We start from the raw sequence: 18,131 nt of genomic DNA, 5'->3' as shown, positions 1-18,131 counted from the left end.
AATTTCCTTTTTGTTATTTTTTTTAATCAGTGGTTTAAACAGGCTTCCTTATACTGTATATATTGTTCCTCTGCAATGTAAAAAAAAAAATTAGTTGTTTCAACTAAAATAATTTGTTAGCCCACTGACTTAAATTTTTTTAGTTTAGTCAACTAAAATATTCCGGTTGTCACTTAAATTAACATTAAGCAACTTAAAATTTCAAGTTGACTAAACTAAAAATTATATTAAGTTGAAAACGTTTTGAAAGAATTTTTTACAGTGTGTGTCATTATTTTTATAGTTTGAAAATCATTACCATCAGTTGTATTTTGTGTCTGAAAGGATTTTAGTCAAACAATATAGACATGTTATTGCAATAACTATAACGATAACTAAAACAATAAATATAATAACTTAAATGACTATAATGGTAACTGTAACAATAATTAAAGATATTTCAATAATTCGAAGAATAACTATATTAACTATAATGATAACTAAATCAATAAATGTAATGATAACTATAACGATATAACTGTAACAGCAAGTATATTCCATTCATTTTGTCATCTGCCACTTTAAATGCTGAAGTTGTTGGTCAGATGGATTCTGGTTGGTTGTCAGTTGCTTCGGGTGTCCTGTGTTCAAATCCCGACCCGAGGACCTTTCCCGATCCCACCCCCATCTCTCTCTCTCCCACTTTGCTTCCTGTCACTACTGATCTGTCCTGTCTTAATAAAGGCAAAAATGGCCAAAAAAATAAATCTTTAAAAAGTCATTACCAAGATTTGGATTTTGGACCAAAAAACTGCCTTGTTAGAGGGTTTCATAGTTCTTTTTTTTTTTTTTTTTTCATTTTTCAACAAACAGGGTTGCCAAGTCCATAGATTTACTGCGGAATTGGGCTACTTTTACACTGTTGCCATGGGTTAAAGTATTACACCACTTTCAAAATAAAAAATTCCTGATAATTTACTCACCCCCATGTCATCCAAGATATTAATTTCTATTCTTTCTTCAGTCACAAAGAAATACATTTTTTTTTAAGGAAAACATTACAGCATTTTTCTCCATATAGTGGACTTTAAAAATGCAGTTTAAATGCAGCTTCAAAAGGCTCTCAGCTGTCCCAGCGGAGGAATAAGTGTCTTTTCTAGTGAAACGATTGGTAATTTTCTTTAAAAAAAAAAAATCATATTTATATACTTTTTAGCCTCAAATGCTCGTCTTGTCTAGCTCTGCGATGCACATGTGTACTCTGTGTTATCCGGATCAATACAGCGTATATCGAAAAACTCCCATCTCATTTTCTCCTTCAACTTCAAAATCATCCTGCATCACTGTTTTATCTTTTTTTGTACAGGGTGTTTGAGCCTCCTTGTATGTTCACCTTGTAAACACTGGGTTGGTACTTCTGCAGCAGTGTAGGATGATTTTGAAGTTATTATTAGAAAGTTTCATCATTTTTTTTAATCTGTCTAATTTTGATATTTTTTTCAACAAACAGGGTTGCCAAGTCCACAGATTTACTGCGGAGTTGGGCTACTTTTACGCTGTTTCCGCGGCTGAAAGGATTACTCTTTCAGAATAAAAAATTCCTAAAAATTTACTTACCCCATGTCATCCAAGATGTTCATGTCTTTCTTTCTTCAGTCGCAAAGAAATTAAGTTTATTTGAGGAAAACATTCCTGGATTTTTCTCCATATGGTGGACTTTAACGGTGCTCACCGGATGGAAGGTTAAAAATGCAGTTTCAATGGGCTCTAAACAATCCCATCTGAGGAATAAGGGTCTTTTCTAGCAAAACGATCGGTCATTTTCACACTACACATTTTAATTTTTAAAAAATGAGATGGGAGTTTTCCGACATTCCCTAACTCAGGGGTGCACAACCCTGTTCCTGGAGATCGACCTTCCTGCAGATTTAAGTTCCAAACCTGATCAAACACACCTGTCTGTAATTATCAAGTGCTCCTTCAGATCCTAATTAGTTGGTTCAGGTGTGTTTGATCAGGGTTGAGCACCCCAGCTGTAACTGTATTGAACTGGAGTGCACAGAATATGCATGCACATCACAGAGCTAGACAAGACGAGCATTTGAGGTCAAAAGTATATAAATTGTCATTTTCTTTAGAAAATAACCAATTGTTTTTGGCAGATAAGAGCCTTCTTCCTCAGCTGGGATTGTGCACTGCAGCTGCACTGAAACTCCACGATATGGAGAAAAATCCTGAAATGTTGTCCTCAAAAACTTAATTTCTTTTAAAAAGAAAGGCATGAACATCTTGGATTACATGGGGGAGAGTAATTTATAAGGAAATTTTTATTTTGGATATGGGGTTCTCCACAGAACACAATTTCGATAGAGCGGATAACAGCAGAATAATACACGATTGGGTTGGTTTTGTTTCGCAGACCTGGCAACCCTGCTGACAAACCTTCCTTCGTCTCCACTGTGCGCTCCAGCGTTTGTGTGTGAGTTCAGTGATTGTGAATCGGTACTGCTGCGCTCTGGACGGGACGGCCGTTGTTCTGGAGATCTGGACGTGGTTTGACAGAAGGTCAGATGCTGAGTGACCGCTGGCTCTGACTTCAGTAAGGGATTATGGGTGTTTGTGGCTGTACCTCCCACAGGCTCACTGGCTCCAGACTCTTTTTCTCCATCATTTCCTCATTTTGGATTTCTCCCTGTCTTTCTGTCTTTTCACTCCCGTATTTCTGCACCTGTTCCCTAAACCTTTGGTTTTACAGTCTGGGCTGGATTTATGAAGCGCTGAAAAGAGAAATATATTCCCGTGTCCAGCGCTGACGTCTGATTAATGGTGGTTTCCGTCAGCGTACAGTGTGTAGTGGAGATCAAGCTGTCCAAACCATTAGCCAGATAAACGGATCATGTGACAAGAGATTCTTCTGACCTCAGTGTGACAGAGGTCGTGTGTGTGTGTGTTCCTTAGAGTTCACCGACCGTGTGTGTGTGTGTGTTTCAGAGCGCCGGCTGTGACGATTTCTTGGGTTCTGGGAAGGTTCCTGATAAGTGTGGTGTGTGCGGCGGGGACAACAGCGGGTGTAAGCTCGTCTCCGGCCTGTTTCAGCACAGCCTGTCCAAAGTGGGCTATCACAAGATCGTGGAGATCCCGCCAGGAGCCACCAAGATCAACGTCACCGAGATGGTGAAGAGCAGGAACTACCTGGGTGAGTAAAGAGCTGATCACAGCAAGAACCGTAACTGTAATAACTGTAACAATAACTATAATGATAACAAATAACTATATTAGCGCCCAGACCAAGAATGATAATGTTAACAATAACTTTAGTAAGAACTTTAACAGTAACTATAACAATAACTGCAATACAATTGACTATGGGCTATTCTACAGAACTGGTGTAAACTGCTGTCCCACAACCAAAAAACACATTTAAAAAGCATTTAAGTATTTAAATCTTAGGTGTTTATTAAGATCCTTCAATATCTAGTAAAACCCACAAAAATATTTAAAATATTAGTAAGCTTAATGCATTTAAAATCATCATTTAGTGGGTGCTTTCAGTTAGGCTGTCCTGCCGTCGCAGAAAATCGAACCTGATCCGTTTTTTGAAATTTTTTTTATGACAGACGAAAGTTTTAGAGGCAGTGTGTAAACGTGACTGACACAACATGAGGTCGTATTTATATTTTAAGGTGTGAAAATTTCAGACTTAGTGTGCAAATTTGAACTTGTGAAAATTATATTAAAAAAAAAATTTACAGATAATTTACCCTTGTCATCCAAGATGTTCATTTCTTTCTTTCTTCAGTCAATAAGAAATGATGTTTCTTGAGGAAAACATTTCAGGAATTTTCTCCATATAGTGGACTTGCGCCCCGAGTATGAACTTCCCAAATGCAGTTTAAATGCAGCTTCAAATGATCCCAGCTGAGAAAGAAGGGTCTTATCTAGTGAAATGATCAGTCATTTTTTTTAAACAATTTATATAGTTTTTAACCTCAAACACTCGTCATGTCTCGTCTCTGTGATGCACGTGTGTAGTCTGTGTAGTCTTGTTTTCTTCTTCAACTTCAAAATCGTCCTACATCGCTGTTTTACTTTTTTTTGTAAAGGACATTTGATTTGTACTGCATGTTGACTTTGTAAACACTGGGTCAGTTCTTCTGCAGCAATGTAGGATGATTTTGAAGTTGGGGAAGAAAACAAGATGGGAGTTTTTTGACAAACCCTAACTGTATTGACCATATTGAACCGGCAAAAAACATAGTACATGCAGACTTAGACAAGACGAGCGTTTGAGGTTAAAAAGTATATAAATTGTCAACTGTTTTGAAAGTAACAGATCGTTTCGCTAGATAAGACCCTTCTTCATCCCTCGGCTGGGATCGTTTAGAGTCCTTTACAGCTGCATTTAAACTACATTTTGGAAGTTCAAACTTGGGGCACCACTGAAGTCCACTATATGGAGAGAAAGATAAACATAATTTCTTATTGACTGAAGAAAGAAAGACATGAACATCTTGGATGACAAGGGGGTGAGTAAACTATATGTAAATTTTTGTTCTGGAAGTGGACTTTAAAATTATTTTTGTATTTTTTTCCGTTGTTGTTTTTAAAACTAGCTTTTTGATTCTTTTAAAAAGTAAAGTTCTAAAAAATATGTATTTTATGTGCCCCGCATTTTTCACGTCACGACCAAACCAGTGTATGTTTTAGTCCATTGGCTGTAGGACTGATTTTAACTAAACCCGTTACATTTATGATCAGGAAATATTCCTGCTCACTCCCTCTCAGAGCTACAAGGATGTGAGTAGACAGGTCTCATCAATTTGTGGTAAATGTGTTCAAAAGTCTGAAAAATGTGTGTAACTTTAAGGAACGTCACTACCAAACACCTTTTTTCTGCAGTTCAGTTAAAAGGGAACACATAATCCACATATTCGGGGGAAATAAAGAACATTTTTGTAGTTATGCCATTTTTTTTTTTGTATTTTTGTATGTTTTAGTATGTGAGTTAAAATTCTGTAATGTGACGTGGTCACTACCAAAACATGGGATGTTTTGTCAAAAATAAAATATACTGAATTATCAACTTCAGATGTTATGATCAATATATTAAAAACTAGTGAATCCTTAACTTTGAAATCAGTATGATCAACTTTTCGCCTTTTACAAAGAAAAATTGGATTCAAAATACAACAAATCTCATAAATTACTTTTGAAATAAAAGCTTAAGAAGTCAGTATAACCCTTCTAATTAAATTATTAAAATATTTGGTAGTGACAAATTTGTGGAGAGGACAAATATTCCAAAAGATTTCCAAAAATACAATATGAGAACTGCACAATGACTAGGGATATTGTACAATTTGCATGCATACAAAAGTTTTGGAAAAGATGTTTCCAACTTTGGACCAATATTAGTATCCGAACCAACAGACCATAACTTTGTTTATTCTGCGCACAAACTGCAGTTTCATCGCCTGCTGCTTTAAATGCTTGAGCCTTTTAAGGTCAGATGGATTCTGATTGGCTGTCAATGTTTTTTTTAATCAACTGGAAAAAATAAACACTCTGCCAGTGATTCCAATAATGTAATTCCCCTGTCATTTGAATGTCATCATTGTTATAGTAATCATTCTCAGTATGAACGGCCTTATTTCCAGCTGAAATCTTGCGTGATTGCAGTATAGTAAATGTGATTCTGTGGCTCCAACTGTGTCTTAAAAAGTCAAATTGTATCTGTGAGCTGCGGCTGACGCGGCTATTTCAGAACCGGCTCCTAACCATCATGCGCTTGTAAAACACATCAGATCTGTGCAGTTACAATGGAAAACATCCTAACGTGTATTTCAGTCTCTGTAAGTGCTGGTTTGTTAGTTAAAGACCAAGACTGAATGAGTTTTTATAGTCGCTGCTGTAACGAGCGTCACGCTGCCGCTCGGCGGTTTCACGGCCTCCTTCCTGCGCCTGCGGCTGCGCAGATAAACACGCTCCCCATCGTTCGGCCTCCAGCTCAGCGTTTCTAATTTAACAGTGTGACGCTTTCGCTGCTTGTTTCCAGTAGCTGAACACGGGTTGCCCTGTGGAGAATCGGATGTCAGTGCTGCGGGGCGAACCGTGGCTTAATTCAATGACAAGCTCAGCGGAGGACGGAAAATTCTTTTCTCACAGTGTCCGGATTTTCCTTCTGCTGATTTATGAGCCACAGGATTCAATAAACATCCCGTGTAAACGCTCAGAGAGCAAAGATGAGCCGTGCGATGGCCCGAGGTCACCGAGCGTGAGCTGCGTGCGTTATTCAGCGCGCGCTTCGAGTTTTATGTGCGTGTCAGCGACTGTCAGAAGCACCGTTAACTGCTGAACTTCCCTGTCAGCAACAATCCGGTCATAACTCTGAGCAGCTACTGTGTGTGTGTGTGTGTGTGTGTGTGTGTGTGCAGCCCTGCTCAGCCGGTCTGGACGATCCATTATTAATGGAAACTGGGCCATTGACCGTCCAGGAATGTATGAGGGAGTGGGAACGATGTTCACGTACCGACGGCCCAATGAGATCAGCAGCACCGCAGGAGAATCCTTCCTGGCCGAGGGGCCGACCAATGAAATCCTGGATGTGTATGTGAGTGACACCTCAACACTGGATGTCTGTCGTTTGCACTTTCACTTTTAGTCAATATTATGCTATTGCAACATTATACTGAAATATTAATATAACTATGTAATTGTTGTTATTATTCATACTATTGTTATTATTGGGTCATTATTGAATGTACATTACAGCTCAAAATTTGCGATCAGTAGGACTTGTAATGTTTTTTAAAGAAGTCTCTTCTGCTCATCAAGGCTGCATTTATTTGATCAAAAATACAGAAAAAAATGTAATATTGCAAAATGTTATTACAATAAAAAAATTATGGTTTTTATTTTAATATTCTTTAACATATAATTTATTTCTGTGATGCGCAGCTGAATTTTCAGCATCATTACTCCAGTCTTCAGTGTCACGTGATCCTTCAGAAATCATTCTAATATACTGATTTATTATTAGAATTATCAATGTTTATATGTAATTTTTTCAGGATTCTTTGATGAATAAGTTAAAAAGAACAGCATTTATTCAAAATCTAACAGTGTAAATCTATGCTATCGCTTTTTATTAATTTAACACATCTTTGGTGAATAAAAGTATTAATTTCTTTCAAAAAAAGAAGGAATAAAAATGTACTGACCCCACACTTCTGAGCAGTAGTGTATACTGTTAGAAAACTTTTCTATTTTAAATAAATCCTGTATTTTTGAACCTTTTATTGATCAAAGAATCCTGAAAAAGAGCATCACAGGTTCCATAAAAATATTTGTCAGCACAACTGTTTCCAACATTGATCATTCTAATAATAAATCAGCATATTAGAATGATTTCTGAAGGATCATGTGACACTTAAGACTGGAGTAACGGCTGATGAAAATTCAGCTTTGCATCACAGGAATAAATTACATTTTAAAGAATATTAAAATAAAAAATGTTATTTTATGTTGTAATAACATTTTGCTGTGTTATAAGTCTCAATACAAGTCTCACTGATCCCAAATTTTTAAGCGATAGTGTATATTTGTTAATTTAGTAGGTATGTTATATTATTGAACATAATACTGAATATTTAATATAATGTTATATTTTAATATTTTTGTAATTTGCATCATAATAAATATAGCTGCAAGCAGCGATTACCGGGGTTCAAGCACTTTAGGAAAAAGACATTACATATTGTTTAGCAAGCCTGTAACCACCTAAATCAATTATTAAAAAGCATTTTTGTCAAATTCAGGTGATTTACCATAGAAATACAATGTTTTTATAACATTTATGACTTTTATAGCACCAGCTGTGGTCCGATCTGCCTGAAATTTTGCATGCTTGTTTAGAATCACCTGCTGCATGTGCTCAGCAGGTTTTGTGAAGCTTTGAGTTTTGGTTTAGGCTTTATAGGCTTTTCGGGATATTTGGAAAGGCCCCTTTTCTAAAGGACCCCATTATAGCTTGCCAAAGATTACATTTCAACATGTTTTTGGTAATTATTGACCTAGAGAGTCCAGAGAATTGCACTGCTGTGTTTTTCCAGACTGAGCAAAAAACCTGACTAGTTCGCAAAGGCAGGTTTTTCACATCTTCTCAATCATTTAAAAAATGATTTGACAGCAGTGGTTCCTGATATAAAGGTGTTCAGAATGAAGAGGTCTATAATACCATATGAATATTGCCCTCAAAAATATATCTTTTAGAAAAAAGATATTGAATACGCCATCAAAAAATGCAGTACCGCCCCCCAGTGGCCGATTTCTTTCAGATTTCTTACAGACCTTTGGGGCTGCGAGTCAAACAGGTCCACTGAGTTTTGTTCTGATCAGCCTCTGTTAACCTTGTCTAATAGGTGCTCAAAGGAAGCTTTTTTGAGATACACTAATGTCCTTGTAGACACTTGTGGCGCTTTGGACAAAGGCAGTGCACATTGATTTTCATGTTGATAGAACAAACGGTTGCCTAGTTATAGCCATTTTTAAGTTTTTTCCCTCTTATAGCGCCACCAAGTGGCCATTCTCCACATTTTTTTCCTGTGACCTCAGATTGAGCTCTAACATAAGTGTGCCAAGTTTTGCAAAGATATCTCATTCCGTTCAGGAGTTATAGGCATTTTACTAAAACGTTTTGGCGTCCCTTTGCTACAGTGAGTTGAAAGTTCAACTTTTTTTTGATAATTATTGATATTCACTCTCCAGAGAATCTTTCTGCACTAGTTTGGTTCAGATCAGGTGAAAACCTAGAACTAGCTCGCAAAAGTAGGTTTTGCAAAAAAATTTGAAATACACAAAATTTTTTTTTATTTTTGATCGCTGTAGCGCCCCCGTCAGGCCGATTTGGGCGAGCCTTGGTGATGTTGTAGGTGGTGTGAGTACTAGCATCCCTCCAAGTTTCAAGTCTCTACGACTTACGGTTTGGCACAATCAGTTTTATGTGGAAATCGTTCATCCGTGACCATTCAAACAATTACAATAAGGTTTCAGTGCTACACACTCGAACTCCTAATAAGATCTGATCATCGCTGATGTCTCATCTGTGTGTTTGTCTGTCCTCAGATGATCTACCAGCAGCCCAATCCAGGCGTTCATTATGAGTTCATCATGCCATCAGAGAATGCTGTAGACGCCCCACGTCCTAAAGAGAACCAGCTGGATGGTTAGTCAATATATATTAAGATCAATTTTTTTAAAAGGGATGTGGAATGAGATTTGATTTATGTCATGCAATCCAACACACTTGGAAAATGTGTGTTCCCTTTATATTAGAGCTCTGTCTTTGCAATGTTCTTGTGAAACAAAATGGCATTCTGTTCAGTGTATCTTGCGTCACTCCACAGTGAACGCTGTGAACGGTCAGGCTGGTTCTGATGCAAGCGGACAGTCGACCCCGGAGGATCATGAGAGTTCAGGAGTCAGATATCCTCCTCCCGTACCGGATAATAAGCTTCCTGCAGCTCCACCTTCAACCAGAACCAGAGAATATAACTGGAAACTCAGCGGCACCACAGACTGCAGCGCCTCCTGTGGACGAGGTGTTCATTTACAAAAACAAATAGCTCACCCAAAAATGAGAATGTGCTCATCCTCAGATCATCCAAGATTAGGATGAGTTTGTTTCTTTATCAGATTTGTAGAAATGTGTGATTCCATCACTGTCTCACCAATGGATCCTCTGCAGTGAATGGGTGCCGTCAAAATGAGAGTCCAAACAGCTGATAAAAACATCACAAGTAATCCACACCACTCCAGTCCGCTTCATCCAGTGAAAAAAGTGGTCTGATCTGAATCAAGAGAGAAATCTGCACAGATCAAACACTGTTTACAAGCCAAAACAGCTCTAAACAAATATGTGGCTGGATTTTGATGTGAGAGACAACAGGAGATGGACTTTTACACTGGAGGAAGTGTTATTATATCAGCTGTTTGGACTCATATTCTGACGGCACCCATTCACTGCTGAGGATTGATTGGTGAGCAATTGATGGAATGACACATTTGTACAAATCTGATTAAAAACTAACTGGAATATGTTCATCCAAGATTAGGATGAGTTTGTTTCTTCATCAGATTTGTAGAAATGCATCATTGCATCACTGTCTCACCATTGGACCCTCTGCAGTGAATGGGTGCCGTCAGAATGAGAGTCCAAACAGATGATAAAAAACATCACAATAATCCACAAGTAATCCACACCACTCCAGTCCATCAGTTCACATCTTGAGAAGACAAAAGTGTTAAGGTTTAGAGCTGTTTTGGCTTGTAAATGGTGTTTGATCTGTGCAGATTTCTCTCTGATTCAGACCAGACCACTTTTTCACTGGAGGAAGTGTTATTATGGATTATGGATTTTATTTTAGTTAAAAACAACTTAATTTGTTTCTTTTGTCGTGTCAAGACGTTAACTGATGGACTGGAGTGGTGTGGATTACTTGTGGATTATTGTGATGTTTTTATCATCTGTTTGGACTATTCTGACGGCACCCATTCACCACTGAGGATTGATTGGTGAGCAATTGATGGAATGACATATTTGTACAAATCTGATTTAAAAACTAACTTAAATGCTAACTGTCATTCCATCATTGTCTCACCAGTGGATCCTCTGCAGTGAATGGGTGCCGTCAGAATGAGAGTCCAAACAGCTGATAAAAACATCAGTCCATCAGTTAACATCTTGAGAAGACAAAAGTGTTACATTTTAGGGCTGTTTTGGCTTGTAAACAGTGCTTGATCTGTGCAGATTTCTCTCCTGATTCAGACCAGACCACTTTTTCACTGGAGGAAGCGTTATTGTGGATTATGGACTCGTATTTTAGTTAAAAACAATTTAATTTGTTTCTTTTGTCTTCTCAAGATGTGAACTGATGGACTGGAGTGGTGTGGATTACTTGTGGATTATTGTGATGTTTTTATCAGCTGTTTGGACTCTCGTTCTGACGGCACCCATTCACTCCATTGTTGAGACAGTGATGGAATGACACATTTCTACAAATCTGATAAAGAAACAAACTCATCCTAATCTTGGACGACCTGAGGGTTTGCTGGTTGCTGGTTTGTTGACTGCTGTATGTGATGTTCAGGTAGCCGGTTCACCGTGTTCATCTGCGTTCATCGTGTAACTCACGCTCAAGTACTGAACAGTCTGTGCGACAGCAGCACCAAACCCAGCCCGCAAGAGGAGCCGTGTAACGTCCAGCCCTGCCCTGCGTTGTGAGTCTCTGCTTCTTTTTTAATGTGTGTTGATTAAACTTGTTTGCAATAAATCAGGATCCTCTGTCCTGAAGAGCTCAAACCCTGATCAGACTGCATGAAATTTTAATGATCCCGAAGGAGGTTAATGTGAGTTGGATCAGGTCTGAATTAAACTCTGCAGGACTGGATTTGAAGAACACTGCAGTAAATGATTGTGTGTCAGCCGTCTTGAGCTTATACTGACATCTAGTGGTGGTTATGAAGCAAGTCAAATGTATTTGTATAGTGCTTTTCACAATAAACATGGTTTCAGAGCAGGTTTTAGGGCTGGGAGATTTGACTACATCATCTGAAAGATGAATAAATAAATGGCTTGAAAATCTGGAATCTGAGGGTGCAAAAAAATCAAAATACTGGGAAAAGTTCTTAGCAATGCATATTACTAATCAAAAATTACGTTTTGATGTATTTACGGCAGGAAATGTACAAAATATCTTCATGGAACATGATCTTTACTTAATATCCTAATGATTTTTGGCATAAAAGAAAAATCGATAATTTTGACCCATACAATGTTTTTTATTTTGGCTGTTGCTACAAATATACCCGTGCTACTTAAGACTGGTTTTGTGCTCCAGGGTCACAAAAAAGGATGCTTTTGTAGGTTTTGTTGTAAAATAAATTTGTTTTAAAATAAAACATAAAAAACATAAAAATGCTAAATTAAAAAAAAGTGCTTTTGAAATAATACGTCAAAATAAACACATTCTGTACATTTACTAAATCATAAAAGTGCTGCAATTAAGATGATTTTAAAATAAAACATGAAAAACAGTTGCTAAAAATCAGTTAAATCATAAAAATGCTAAATTAAAATAAATGCTTTTAAGGGGTCACAAATAAGGATGTTTTTGCTTTTGTAGGCTTTGTTGTATTGAAATATTGATTGGTTTGTTCTGTTAGAATTCACATTTCTGATTTCTATCGTGCGTTCAGCTGGGACATCGGCGAATGGTCCGAGTGCAGCAAGACGTGCGGTTTGGGCTTGCAGCATCGTCAGGTCCTGTGTCGTCAGGCGTACGCCAACCGCACGCTGAACGTTCACAGCAGCCGCTGTCAGCACTTGGAGCGACCGGAGACCAGCAGCTCCTGCCAGCTGAAGATCTGCAGCGAGTGGCAGATCCGCTCGGAATGGAGCCCCGTGAGTGACAGCTGTCAGTCACTGCCCCTCCTCCCCGCTGATTGGCCGCACACGTGAGGACTCTGAGCACTAGCCTATCAGCGGGGGCAGTGGGCGGAGCTTGGGGTTGAGAACTGCAAATCAGAAAACATATATACAGACCATTATATTTAATACTAATGTTTCAACACAGTTTTAACTGTGTGTTCCCTGTGTGTGTCGTCAGTGTTCGGTGCCCTGCGGTGTGGGTCAAAGGTCACGTGAGGTGCACTGTGTCAGTAATGTGGGCGATATCGTGGCTGACGACGAGTGCAACATGAAGCTGCGTCCCAGCGACGTGGAGAACTGCGACGTGGGTCCGTGCACCAAGAGCTGGTTCTTCAGCGACTGGAGCGCTCAGGTGAGTCCCGCTCGTGTCCGATCGGGTGTTTGTCGCTGGGTTCACTGTGATGACGTGTTTGCTGTGTGACGCAGTGTTCGGCGGACTGCGGCGCGGGCGTGCGGACGCGCAGCGTTCAGTGTCTCAGCGATCACGTCAGCAGTCTTCCTCTGGAGGGCTGCGGCTCCCAACGGCCCACTGAGGTGCAGCCCTGCAACAACGGCCCCTGTGAGAGCCGCACCGAGTGGTTCACCGGGCCCTGGAGTCAGGTACGATGCTCATGGATTTTCTTAAGGGGGCATCTGATGTTATAGATCAGAGTTTATTAAACTGGGCTTCGTAAATTTTTAAGCAAAGATCATTATTTAAAATTAAAATAATTTTAAAATAAAACAATCAAAATAAAACACCTTCTAAAAGTTCATTAAATCATAAAATGTAGAATTAAAATAAATGATTTTAAAATAAATAAAAAACAATCAAAATAAACTCTTACTAAAAATGAAGGAAAATCCACAATAGGTATAAATAATATTAACACTAAAGCTGTTAAAATAAATTCTTTAAAAATGCCCAATTAAAATAAGTGCTTTTAAAATAATAACACATACTATACATTTATTAAATCATAAAAAGGCTAACATTATGATGATTTTAAAATAAAACACTTACTAAAACCAGTTAAATCATAAAAATGCTAAATAAAATAAGTGCTTTTAAAATAATACCAGTCAAAATAAACATGTTATACATTTATTAAATCATAAAAATGCTAAAATTAAGATGATTTTAAACTAAAACACAAATAAACACTTATTAAAAGTCAGTTATATCATAAAAATGCTAAAAAAAAGTGCTTTTAAAATAATACCAGTCAAAATAAACATATACTATTCATTTATTAAATCACAAAATGGCAAAATTTAAATTATTTTAAAATAAAACATGAAAAATGTTTTCGTAAAAGGTTAAATTAAAATATATGGTTAAAAAAAATCAATTGAAAGTCAAACTAAAAGTCAAATTAGAAAAGTAAAGTAAAATTATTTAAAAATAAAAACATTCAAAATAAAACACTTACTAAAATTAATTATATCATAAAAATGCAAAACTAAAACAAGTAATTTTTTCATTAAAAACTAAATAAAACACCAAAAGTCCAAATGCAAAATTAATGTGAATGATTTTAAAACAAAAGCGATCAAAATAAAACACTTACTAAATATTTAATTAAAAAACAAAGACACTAAAAATGTAATCAAAATGTAAATGTAAAATCATTCAAAAATACAAAATCCAAATAAATACTGAAGAAGGAAGATGAATGTGTTGGGAAAATATATAAAAAATGTTATGTGTGTGTGTGTCAGTGTTCGGCGGAGTGTGGCTCTGGCAGTCAGCAGAGGGCAGTGGTGTGTCTGATGAGGTCTGACGAGGGTTTCGCCGTAATGCCGGGGTACGAGTGCTCGTCTCTGGACAAACCCCTCAGCCAGCAGAGCTGCTTCATCAAAACCTGCGGAGCCAAGTGGTTCCACACCGACTGGAGCGCGGTGAAACCATCACACCGACAAAACACTCAAAATACAACCACACTTACAACTCATCATCAGCTCACGTGTGTGTTTTTCTTCGGTGTGCAGTGCTCAAAGACCTGCGAGACGGGCTACCGCGTGCGAGAGGTGCGCTGTCTGTCTGATGACATGACGACCAGCGACCGCTGCGAGGAAACACTGAAGCCACACAACAAGGAGGAGTGTCACCCCGAGCCCTGCCTGCCTCTGATTGGTCAGTCTCAAACTCATTAATATGTAAACATGCCACTGCATATTCACCTGTGCTCATTTCATAAACGCACCTCTGGAAATACTGTCACATTTATCCAAAATCAAAAGAAAGAAATTGTATTTATCAATAATAATGACGTTATTTAAATTCAAAGTAGTTATGCATCATGCTGGTATTTATATACAAACATTATATTACTGTAAAAGTTTATTTCTGCCAAGCCAAAAAAAACAAAAATGTACTTTTTATCTCACAATCTGACTTTTTTCTCAGAATTGCAAGTTCTGAGAATCATGAGGAAAAAACCTCAGAATAATTAGTTTATCCCATTTTTGTTCTGTAGCTTCTATATTAGAGTAAGTTTGCTTTTCTTAAATAACTAAATAAAAAACACAACTATAGTAATAAGAATCAAATGATAATCATCGAGAATAATGTCAATTAAGAAAAAACTAAAATTTGAAAACTAAAAAAACTGCTAAATATAAATTATTTTAAAATAAAAATAATAAAAATCATTTTTTTTACATTTTGTAAATGTGCTTAATTATTTGGAATATAATGCCAGAATGCAAAAATATGCCTAATTTTCCCCATGCAAAGCATAATTTATTTTTTATTTAATTTATTTATTTTTCTTAGGATTTTATGGTAGCATGTGACACAAACATGTTTTTGTTGCACGTTTAATTTGATTTTCAGATGAAAAGTGTTATGATAAATATTTGTCTGTAAATATTTATAATAACATAAATATTTATGATAACTATTTTAAGCTATAAATTATAAACAATCAAAATAAACACATACTAATATGAATAAATCATAAAATTGCTAAATTAATATAAACAAAACAAACAAAAGCAGATTGCAGTAATGAGACAATTGCATGAAAATGTGCATAATTATCATAAATGTAATTCCAGAATGGAATAATAGGCTTCGTTTTCCTTATGCAAATAATTTATTTCTGCAAAAATGATTAATTACCCTCATGCAAAAATTTATTCTTCGTCTTATGATTTTAGGGTGATGTGTGCATGTTTTCATGAGATTCATCATTGAGCCTGTTCAACTTGTGTGTTTTTTCAGATGAGATTTTTCAACTGTATATTAAAAACTATCAAAATAAACATACTAAAAAGCAATTAAATCATAAAACTGCTAAAGGAATAGCAATCAAGATAAACACTAATACTAAAAAAGACAGATATTAAAAAGTGGTACATTAAAATAAATAAAACCAGGTTACAGTAATGAGAAATGTGCATTCTGCATCGGTTGAATGTGTGTGTGTGTTTCAGATGAAAAGTGTCGTGACAAATACTTCAACTGTAACGTGGTGGTTCAGGCGCGTCTCTGCGTGTACGACTACTATCAGAAGGCGTGTTGCGCGTCCTGCACGCGTGTGGCGCAGAGGAGCTCCGGACACTGGAGACAGAGATCATGACCGGAACACAGACTGACCGTTCGTCGCTAGTTCTCTTTGGACGGGAGATGACGTGGAACTGCAGCTCATACAGACAGAACGGCAGTGGAGGACGTTTCCATCAGATCAGGTGCAGCGTGTCCGTCATGAAATCAGTATGTACTCAGTACGTCACGTGTGAACACTAGAGCGCAGGACGAGGAGAGAAAACATCACTGCATTAACAAACACTTCTGTTCACTTCTGTTCACACTGCATGGATTTATTGTGGATTCAGTGTTGTTCAGACTGAACGGAGTGTGTGTGAACAGAACAGAATCGATCTCTCAGAAGAGCGGCGCTGTGTGAACGTGTGCGGTTCACTGTAAAACCGGATCCGGTTCCTCAAATCTGGAACGCAGCCGTCAGATACGCTTTCTTTGGCCTGTTATTGTCAGGTAAACTCTCACTGATGAACTTCAGGGGCAGAAACACAAAGATGGACAATGATTCATGCTGACAGAATTAACATATGGAGCTAAAATAGTCTCAAAATTAATGTATTTACAAAATAGGAGTCAAAAATGCAGAAGCTAGTTCAAAAAACAAAGCCTTTGTGTATAATGCATTATGTACTGCATTATGTTAAGTAATGCATTATAGCTTTTCATAAATAATTGTAAGCAAAGTTAAAGTGCATTATAATATTTGAAGTTTTGTCATGTTATATTGCACTAGATTTTCTAAAGGTGTAACAGTGTTTTAATGCATTATAACTGTGGTTGCAATTATTCATGAAGATCATACAATGCATTAAAAGGTGCATTACAAGGCAGAATTAATGCATTAGAAATACTTATATTATGCATTATATAGGTTTTACAGTTAAGTACCAAGACGTTTGTATTTGTTTGCAAATTCACAAACTTTAACCACAAACTAATGCACAACCAAATTTACATTTTTTAAAATAAGATTCACAAATGCATAACTCAATTCATACATATTTTAGCACATTTCCGAATGTTTCCATATTGAATATACTGTATGTTTCAGTCGCTCTGGATTTGTGTATTTAAGACTTTCCTACCAGACAATGATTCATAAATTAGTGATTTTTTTTAGCCAATCAGATGTTAATTCTTTGTCCAGCCAATCGTAATGCGCTTTGCTTGATGCTTTGAATTTAAGAATGAAAATGTAGCTTGATTCATTTTGAGACTATTTTAGCTCCATAATTACAACAGCGTGTTTGAAGCGTGTTTGAACTGCCGTGACCACCGGCCGTCCGTACATTAATAAGTAAGTCTTATATTTTTACTGTACTCACATGTATTTATATTTCGAACACATTCGGTTCTGTAGTTTTGAAACAGATTTGTCAACATTTTCATACTCATTCAGAGCCGTTTAGCTGTATCTTTTTCATCTTTATAAAGCTGATTGAAGTCTAAAGTTGAACTGTATTCCTCCTGATCCGACTGAACCTGGAAATTAATCAAAACATCTGTTTGCAGCATCACATAATACCATAATCACAGCTTATGATAAGATAATGTAGTGCTGCACAATTAGGGGTAAAAAGAAATTGATTAAAAAAATTTCAATTATGATTTAATATGTGATTTTTTTTTTAATTTCCCAGATTTCCTGCCCAGACCTTTTGTCTCAAAATTCTGACTTTTTTTCTCAAAGTTTTTGTTGTAGTTCTAAGAATTGTGAGAAAAAAAACTCAGAATAATTAGCTAAAGTTTTTGCTTTTTTATTTTTTATATGAAACCATAAAATTGCTAAATACAAATTATAAATAACAAACAATAAATAAAAACAATAAAAATCAAACAGATTACAGTTATGAGTAATTTGCTAATTTTTTTACATTTCGTAAATGTGCTTAATTATTTGAAATATAATGCCAGAATGCACAAATAGGCCTAATTTTCCCAATGCAAAATATTTATTTTTTATTATATATATATATATATATATATATATATATATATTTTTTTTTTTTTTTAATGATTTTAGGGTAACATGAGCATGTTTTTGTTGCATGTTTAATTTTTTAAAGTGTTATAATAAATATTTGAACTGTAAATTAAAACCAACCAAAATAAGCACATACTAAAAATGAATAAAAT

At 36.5% G+C, this 18,131-nt stretch overlaps 1 protein-coding gene across 2 annotated transcripts in view; it reads left to right on the top strand.

Annotated features, from left to right (window-relative positions):
- LOC127181254 (thrombospondin type-1 domain-containing protein 4) overlaps window positions 1–17,928 on the top strand; it is a 42,031-nt gene extending 24,103 nt beyond the window's left edge. For both annotated transcript variants that reach the window (XM_051135923.1, XM_051135924.1), the window contains 11 exons: window positions 2,971–3,175; window positions 6,414–6,589; window positions 9,103–9,202; window positions 9,384–9,578; window positions 11,127–11,256; window positions 12,235–12,439; window positions 12,645–12,818; window positions 12,893–13,066; window positions 14,168–14,347; window positions 14,438–14,582; window positions 15,887–17,928. In XM_051135923.1, the coding sequence (XP_050991880.1) occupies window positions 2,971–3,175; window positions 6,414–6,589; window positions 9,103–9,202; window positions 9,384–9,578; window positions 11,127–11,256; window positions 12,235–12,439; window positions 12,645–12,818; window positions 12,893–13,066; window positions 14,168–14,347; window positions 14,438–14,582; window positions 15,887–16,032 (1,830 nt within the window). In that variant the 3' untranslated portion in view covers window positions 16,033–17,928. The remainder of the gene's footprint in view (window positions 1–2,970; window positions 3,176–6,413; window positions 6,590–9,102; window positions 9,203–9,383; window positions 9,579–11,126; window positions 11,257–12,234; window positions 12,440–12,644; window positions 12,819–12,892; window positions 13,067–14,167; window positions 14,348–14,437; window positions 14,583–15,886) is intronic.
- The last annotated feature ends 203 nt before the right edge of the window (window positions 17,929–18,131 follow it).

Source organism: Labeo rohita, chromosome 18 (assembly GCF_022985175.1).
Source record: "Labeo rohita strain BAU-BD-2019 chromosome 18, IGBB_LRoh.1.0, whole genome shotgun sequence".
NCBI classification, from domain to species: Eukaryota; Metazoa; Chordata; class Actinopteri; order Cypriniformes; family Cyprinidae; genus Labeo; species Labeo rohita.
Note: the sequence above shows the minus strand (reverse complement) of the source record. Positions and strands in the feature narration are given on the sequence as shown.